Source organism: Hypomesus transpacificus, chromosome 4 (genome assembly GCF_021917145.1).
Source record: "Hypomesus transpacificus isolate Combined female chromosome 4, fHypTra1, whole genome shotgun sequence".
In the NCBI taxonomy this organism is placed as follows: Eukaryota; Metazoa; Chordata; class Actinopteri; order Osmeriformes; family Osmeridae; genus Hypomesus; species Hypomesus transpacificus.
Window position 1 is genome coordinate 7,145,147 of NC_061063.1, and position 8,047 is coordinate 7,153,193.

An 8,047-nucleotide genomic window follows, 5' to 3' on the forward strand; every position below is an offset into this window, starting at 1 on the left:
AACATGTTCTCGGGTACGACTGATCCCAATGCTTTTTTCCTTTACATTGCCGTCCCACACTGCAACTCCTTTGGGTAGTAAATTAGGTCTGGTTCTCCCTCCAACTTCACAATGTGCTTGCCCTCAGCTTTCACATCTTGGCCAGGAGGTTCGGAAGAGGCCCCTGGCTCTAGATGGTGGACCCCGATCATGAGCATGTAGATGAGTGTTCCCACCAGGGCACCGACATTAGTGGCTACCAGCGGCACCCACCACCACCCATCTCCAGCACTGGGAGGGACAAAGAGGGAACATTAGAGTAAAGTGAGTCAGTGTCTGCCATACCCCTTTGAGAGAAAAGAAGAAAGAGAGAGGGGGGAGTCTGTGAGTGTTTGTCTGACCTGAACACCTCTCCACCCCAGCCAGCGAAATAAGTGAAGAGACGGGGCCCCAAGTCCCTGGCCGGGTTCAGGGAGTAGCCGCTGTTGGAGCCCATGGACACCCCAATGCACAGGACCACGGCCCCCACCAGGACTGGCTCCAGACCAGGAGGGGCCGGGGAATTCCTACGGTCCCCCAAAGCCAGAACGCACACCATCAGGGCAGCTGTACCGATTACCTGAACAGCATAGACCAAACATGCCACAAGTCATATGATGGTGAGTTGATAGTATAGTAAGGGACTGGCCCTTTTGTTTGCACTCTTCCTTGATTCTATTTGGTAAAAACGATTTGTCATCAATAAACCTTTGCCCAGGAATAAAAGTGATTTAAACAAGTTACAATTAAACAACATGAACCTCAAAAGTGCAAGAATGTACCTGTAGGAAAGCAAACAACAATAATATAATTCACAGCGAGTACAAGCAGTTAAATCAGTTACAACTATCCAACAAGTAGTGCAACAAGTCCCTCAATAAGTGTCATTGTGTTCCTGGAGGAAATAAATTAACATCTGATCCAGCAAATCTTTGTTAAGTACGTTGTACTCCCGGAACAAGTGCGTTTTTAGTCTTTTCTTGAAGGTATGATATTACTATTTTCTTTTTGTTTACATAGTGTATCAGATGACTCTCTCCATGCACAGTAAATACTTAAAATGATCAAAACTCAATACAGATTTCATCCTTGGAGGGTAAAGGGTTAAATTGGTGGGGTTCTATGTTTGTGATGTTACTTCAATGTATTTAATGTAACATGATTAAGTTGCATGCCACCACCCAGCCAATCAGAAACACATGACAAATGTGTGTCTCACAGTTAGACACAAGTTATAGAGTTACATGCCACCTACCACCCAGTTAACAAGTTAGCAAGTTAGCAGTTAACAAGGATGGTTGGTGTGGGCGACCCAATTAAGTAATGGCCTAATATGTATGCATGTGTGTGTGTTCAACAACTGGTGGAGCTGGTGTGGAGAGGGTGGTGTGGGGACGTGTGCTTCGGAGTTACAGTTACATGGAACCCACAAACCTGGTTAGTCCAGTTTAGAAACACTTCCTTAGAAGAAGTGCCCAGTGTGGGATTTGTTATAAAATTCCTATTTAATCTACCAGCTGATATTTGTATTTCCATGTAAAAATGTATCTCCCTCAAAATCATACACCAGCTCCTATACATACAGGTACCCATGCATGCACACACAATCTCTAAATTCCTAATGAACAAACACACACAAAAACACACACAATCTCATTCCTGTTGAACATGCACACACACACATGTACATACACATGTTCAAGATAAACAGTAAGTGATTCCTTTACTTGAGAACATGACACCTGGCTCTTTACAAAATAGACGACAGACAAACTTGAAACAAGACTGTGTCGACGGGATAGTTTGCAGGTTGACCTGGTCACTCTAAGCCACAGCAAAGCAAAACACCACTGTGGTTACTGTAATAGGCGAGGAAAACAATAGTCTACTTTAGGAAAATATGATGCAAGTTGTATTAGGCCTTTCAGACACACAATGCAAAAATACAAACTGCAGTTGTTATGTTGTAGTTGACAGTAGGCCTAAATATTATAAGTCAACCGAACTGTCCAATTATTCTGTAATATGTGATCGTGCAGAGTGCGCACACTATAGGCTACTCTGTGGGTAGTGTCGGGGAAGAGGGACATTCCGTCGTGGCAGAGGAGGGGAAAGGTGAGAGGACCGCTGCCGTCATGACAACAAGCCGATTACTCTGAGTCCGTTCTATGTAGCTTATTTATTTGCGTCCCTGTCGGATACTACTCGCGCACTGCACACTTTCAGAGACCCTGCGTTTGCCTCGTGCAAGGGTTATTTTTCGAGCGATTCATTTCAACTATTGCCCTTTTTGGATTGTAATTTATTTGTATTTACCAGAATGGTGTACTTAAACTAAGTCGTAATGTATGGATGCGTGGAAAGCTTCAGAATTTCATTTGAGGACGAGGACTTGTTGGACATCGTTTGAATTAAGATTATCGAGAGGAAACAACTTCGTTAATCACAAACAGTATTTTTTCCAATGCCCCTGAATCTTAATCCCTTGTTTTTCATAGACTTATCGGCAAGTAGGCTAATTGTTCATCACAAAAGGCCTGTTTAAATCAACTTTTGTATTCATCCTCCTCCTAACGCCAATAACCATGTATTTCAGGGGCTGTTGTTGAAAGGTAACCGTGACCATGTCTAGTCCCGTCAGAAGTGTTGGTGGACAGAGAAGTATTGAGGAAAGCCCTGCCCACAATGTGGAGTCCAAACGTCTGGGCAGAAGCAGCTTCCTCTTCTCCAGCTGGCGGAGGAGCTCCCAGTCATCCCCAAGGGGTGACACAAGGAGCGATATCAACAAGAAACTCTCCTCCCTGGTAACCTCCCATAACGATGAATACACAGCCGATCCCAATGGCCAGATGGTGTCTGAAGAACCTACCATCTCCAAAGATGCAGAACATGTTGACACTGAGCCACAGGAGACCGAGGAAGAATATGATAGCAACAAGTCGTTTTTTTTACAGAGAAAGTTTGTTTCTATGCTTCAGCCGGGGGTCAACAAGTTTTCTCTGCGCATGTTTGGCAGTCATAAGGGGGTGGCCGCTGAGCAAGCCAGGGTCAAGTCCTTTGGAGTGTGGATCATCCACCCCTACAGTGACTTCAGGTAACACAGAGGAAAGGGAGAAGTGAGGAGGATGGATGGAAAATGAACAAGATGTCCTTGTGTCTTCAGAAGGCAATTGGCAGATGCCAAACATATTATTGGATGACTCAGTCTCAAGATCCCTCAGTTTATCATTGGCTTTTATCATTTTCTTGCAAAGCAGTTCTGTACACATGCCTTAGACCTTAAAAATGACTACATTGAGGGTTATGTCAACGTTAGTCATCTCAGTTTCAGTCATTATGAAGCAGTACACCAGACTTAGATTTGTCAAGGTTATATCAGTGGTAGGGCAGCTGGTGTCATAGCACATATGGAACATGATAAGGAGATGAAAGGGATTTGGTTAGTGATGAAGGACAGAGTATTGTCTGAGATCATCTGGATTAGCATTACCATGTGCCTCAGGTCTTCCAACCAAAGACTCTTTTTATTTATGTTATGTTATCTGTCTGATTCATAGATTACTATTTTGAGTTTGTCAACTTTCTGAATTTGTTTTCCACTGTTTTAAACACTGTATATTGTGTTTTTAGAGGAGGAGGAGGGGGGGATGTAGACCCATGGAGCATTATCTAAGTATACCAAGCAATCTGTCTGGACTAGATGCTTTAATACCATAAATACCATCCAGTTTAAACATTTGGAAATAGTAAACCAATGCATCGTTGTAACATAAAATCCATGTGGACGGATTATAGTCCACAAGAATCTCCAATCATTTCAATCTTGCCCTATTATGTCATAAATACCGAGGCAGATGATAGGAGATTAGGAAGGCTTCCTTGTACTCATGTTCCAGTTTCAACCATGCTGGGTGGAAGGACAACCCATATTGTTTAGAGACTGTTGACTGGATTCATGTCCATCAAATAATTGACTCAATTGGGACAGATTTTGGGAAAGGTTAGATGAAAGAGGAAGAGAGGAGTCTGTCCTCTCTGCCGCTTTGCTCTGATTCTCACAGGACTTGGGTGACAGCAGCCGGACACAGGGAGCAATTAAAACTAGAGCTCATTTCAAATTCAGGCCCTGTGATCAGAAGAAGGGGAGGGGGAGAGAGGGAGAGAGACAAGGAGAGAAAGAGAAGGAACAGGGGGCAGTGAGTGATTGACATACTGTATTGGAAAAATGGACCTCTCAAGGAACTCTATACTCAGACATGGGAGACCCGTAGGACAATACTGGAGGGCTTGTGTAACATGGGGCCATCCATAATCAGGCACTGTATGTACAGTAAAGGTCTAGGATCGAATGTTTTACATTCTAAATACAATGAAATGTCCACTGATAAATCATCATAGGTATTATTTGCCATATTAGATATAACTATATCCAAACAACTGTACAATGAGTTATTTACTATTTAGTTACTTATAGTATGGCTGCTAAATGGGAACACAATATTTATGCCTAGGATTTTTGGCACCAATGGCAAGGCAGTGTATTTATTTTTGTCTACAAGAGTTTAGTGGTTTGGTTTGTTGACATCATGGGACATTTTTTATGAAGGTTTTCCTTCTACAACAGAGACTGTCTGTGAAAGAGTCAGCCCAGATGTACTAATGCTGTTTACTCGGCTTTAATGACTTCCTTTGATGGGCTTTCCTCATGCTTTCTTAAAGTCTGTTCATGTTCCGTGGTGTGTTTATTACTTTAACAAAAATTTCAGCTGATATTTAGTGAAGACAGGATAGTGAAGGCCTTGATGTGATATTTTTCTGTAATATACCCTCTAGTTACCTTCTAGATGTATATTACACAACTAACTAACAATACCACACCCGTCCTTCTCCACTGCCTGGCCTTGACAATACCTCTTCCTGCCCTGCCCTGCCCTGCCCTGCCCTGCCCTGCCCTGCCCTGCCCTGCCCTGCCCTGCTTTGCGATACCCCCAACCATCTGTCCTACCCAGGTTCTACTGGGACATAGTGATGCTTCTCCTGATGATGAGCAACCTGATCATCCTTCCCTGGGGCATAGCCTTCTTTGAGAACCAGAACACTCTACCCTGGATCAGCTTCAACTTCATCTCGGATACCCTGTTCCTGGTTGACCTGGTGCTAAACTTCCGCACTGGCATCCTGGAGGACGACAGCCAGATCATCCTGGACCCAAAGCAGATCCGTCGGCGCTACCTCCGCACCTGGTTCATGGTGGACTTTGTCTCTTCCATCCCGGTCGACTACATATTTTTCATCGTGGACATAGAGTCCCGCTTGGAGTCGACCGATGTGTACCGCACGGCACGAGCCCTCCGCATCGTCCGCTTCACCAAGATCCTCAGCCTGCTCCGCCTGCTGCGGCTCTCCCGCCTCATTCGCTACGTCCACCAATGGGAAGAGGTGAGGTGTAACAGGCGGGATGACCTTGACCTGTTATGAAATGCGAAATGTAATTTGTGTTCAATGTCCCTCTACTTATCTTAGATCTGTCACATGACCTACGACCTGGCCAGTGCTGTTGTGCGTATATTTAACCTCATTGGCATGATGCTGCTGCTGTGCCACTGGGATGGCTGTCTGCAGTTCATGGTGCCAATGCTGCAAGACTTCCCCCCTGACTGCTGGGTCTCAAAAAACAATATGGTGGTGAGGGCAGCTTCTATGCAATTTTTTTTATAATTACAAATACATTAAAAATAACATTGTTTTCCCTTTGACTCTATAACTTAATCAATTTCTGTGTTGCAGAATTCAACCTGGCACTTACAGTACTCATACTCCCTATTCATGGCGATGAGTCACATGCTTTGCATAGGATACGGTGCCCAGGCTCCGGAGAGTTTGACTGACGTGTGGCTCACTGTCTTAAGTATGATTGTGGGCGCCACGTGCTATGCCATGTTTTTGGGCCACGCCACTACCCTTATACAGTCTTTGGATGCGTCCCGACGACAGTATCAGGAGAAGGTACCTATTTCTTTTTACTTTAAAGTTCAAATAAACTCAACCACCGGTCACTGATTTGTTGTGAAAGTAATTGTATCTGTCTGTATGTTTGTCTGACGTTATGTTCTCGACAACCTTTGTTTTTAGTATAAGCAGGTAGAGCAGTACATGTCATTCCATAAGCTTCCGGCAGACATGAGACAAAGAATTCATGAGTATTATGAGCAGCGCTTCCAGGGCAAGATGTTTGATGAAGACAGTATCCTCGGAGAACTCAGTGATCCACTGAAGGAGGTCAGCTCACACCTGCATAACCCTCTCTGTCTCCCTGCCATCTGCCACTCCACTATCAGTAACTCTGCCTCTTCATAAAACAAACATTTCCACCTCACATAAAAGCTTTTACGCATCCCCTTCATGATCCCTTTCCTCTGCTCTCCACCAGGAGATCGTGAGTTTCAACTGTCGTGGGCTAGTGGCCAACATGCCGCTGTTTGCCAATACCGACCCTCACTTTGTGACTGTGATCCTGACCAAGCTACACTTCGAGGTGTTTCAGCCAGGGGACTTCATCATAAGGGAGGGAACTCTGGGTCGAAAAATGTACTTCATCCAACATGGATGTGTCTCAGTGCTTCCGCGTGGCAAGCAAGAGATACGTCTCAGTGATGGATCTTACTTTGGGGGTAGGTTTTAGGCTTCTTGGATATGAAAACCTTTACCCCAAACCCTTTCTTGATCGTTAAAACATCTAGTCTGTGTAATGTAAATAATTCCCTGGCTCTTTTGCCATACACAGTTCTCCTCTTTTTCATCTCCTCCATACTTCAATACCTTTGACAGAAATGTATATTCTGACCAAAATGTATCCTTTTGTGTTCCACTTTCTTTCCTCTCTGTGGCTCAGAGATCTGCCTGTTAACTCATGGGCGTCGCACAGCCAGTGTCAGGGCCGAGACCTACTGCCGTCTCTACTCACTGAGTGTGGACAACTTCAATGAGGTTTTGGAGGAACATCCTTTGATGAGGAGAGCCTTCGAGAGTGTGGCTGTCGACCGTCTGGTTCGGGTTGAGTCAAAGCACCAGTTATGATCCCCTACACGAAACAGAAAACAGAAGAGGAAAAGGGAAGGACACAATGTCATGTGTCAAGATTCATGTTCAGTACACTCATGAAGTAACATGGACTACTGACAAAGGACTGGGGATTTTTTGTACTTTGAGTGTGGAAGGAGGGAATTTTTAAGGCAGCCTATTGGGGAGTTCAAAAAACCCTTATTATATTACTGTTTATTCAAATGCAAATGTATAAAATAGCAATGATATCAGACTGCCAATATTTGGGGGATCATGTGGTTTTGAGCATTTGTTGATGCATTGGCAATAATCAGCGTAGATCTAACAATTGTCCAAATACCCAATAACAGCTTTTTATATTACATGCCGTGATGCTAGAGGATGATTCCACAGCATACATTACAAGGTCTTCAGTATGGCTTCAATGCCAATTAGGATTGCTCAACTTCGATAGTTTCTTTACAAAAATATTGTACCGTTTATTTAAACAGACCATTAGTTTGTAGAGCAGTAAATTATTATTATTATTATTATTATGATTATTTTATTATCATTAAATTGCTAAATGTGCAATGTGTAATTTAGTTTGTGATTTCAATAATCTTTCAATTTTCAGGGGATTATTCGCTTTGCACAAGTACATTTATAATTAAAAATATTTATGTTACTTGTTCAGAATAACTTTTACTTGGCATTATGCATTTATTATTCATTTTCACAATACATAGTTTGGTGACATGGATGGTAGCTTAGGCAATTATCATGAAATTAAAGCGTCTTATTGAATTATAAAAGTGGGATTGCCATAAAACAAATTAAGCAACAAAGTTAATAAATAAATGACAACAACGCCTTCAATAACTTGAGTTTCTCGACGACTGGTTCCAGGCTGTATTTGCAGCCACGTTCAACGTTTATAAGCAGAAAGGTAAAATTGATCCTATACTTTTTGATCGCATATAATATA

At 43.0% G+C, this 8,047-nt stretch overlaps 2 protein-coding genes across 2 annotated transcripts; one reads left to right on the forward strand and one right to left on the reverse strand.

Moving 5' to 3' along the window:
* Nucleotides 1-41: 41 nt before the first annotated feature.
* On the reverse strand, nt 42-2,108 carry LOC124467422 (aquaporin-10-like). The gene is made up of 3 exons (XM_047019704.1): nt 2,079-2,108; nt 381-598; nt 42-270 (listed from the first exon to the last, which is right to left on the reverse strand). Exons 1-3 carry the CDS (start codon nt 2,106-2,108, stop codon nt 42-44), a joined length of 477 nt encoding a protein of 158 aa, XP_046875660.1.
* Nucleotides 2,109-2,384: 276 nt separating this feature from the next.
* LOC124466912 (potassium/sodium hyperpolarization-activated cyclic nucleotide-gated channel 2-like) lies at nt 2,385-7,622 on the forward strand. The gene is made up of 7 exons (XM_047018875.1): nt 2,385-3,112; nt 5,028-5,457; nt 5,542-5,703; nt 5,806-6,024; nt 6,151-6,297; nt 6,449-6,689; nt 6,911-7,622. Exons 1-7 carry the CDS (start codon nt 2,643-2,645, stop codon nt 7,093-7,095), a joined length of 1,854 nt encoding a protein of 617 aa, XP_046874831.1. The 5' UTR covers nt 2,385-2,642; the 3' UTR covers nt 7,096-7,622.
* The last annotated feature ends 425 nt before the right edge of the window (nt 7,623-8,047 follow it).

Bases quoted from the DNA above. Each gene is read 5' to 3' on its own strand.
- LOC124467422 (XM_047019704.1), bottom strand. From the start codon at position 2,108: ATGTCCCTCTTCCCCGACACTACCCACAGA. The intron at 599-2,078 runs GTAGCCTATAGT...TATGCTGTTCAG, and splicing joins TCCCCGACACTACCCACAGA to GTAATCGGTACAGCTGCCCT. The intron at 271-380 runs GTCAGACAAACA...TGTCCCTCCCAG, and splicing joins TGGGGTGGAGAGGTGTTCAG to TGCTGGAGATGGGTGGTGGT.
- LOC124466912 (XM_047018875.1), top strand. From the start codon at position 2,643: ATGTCTAGTCCCGTCAGAAGTGTTGGTGGACAGAGAAGTATTGAGGAA. The intron at 6,025-6,150 runs GTACCTATTTCT...CTTTGTTTTTAG, and splicing joins GACGACAGTATCAGGAGAAG to TATAAGCAGGTAGAGCAGTA. The intron at 6,690-6,910 runs GTAGGTTTTAGG...TCTGTGGCTCAG, and splicing joins TGATGGATCTTACTTTGGGG to AGATCTGCCTGTTAACTCAT.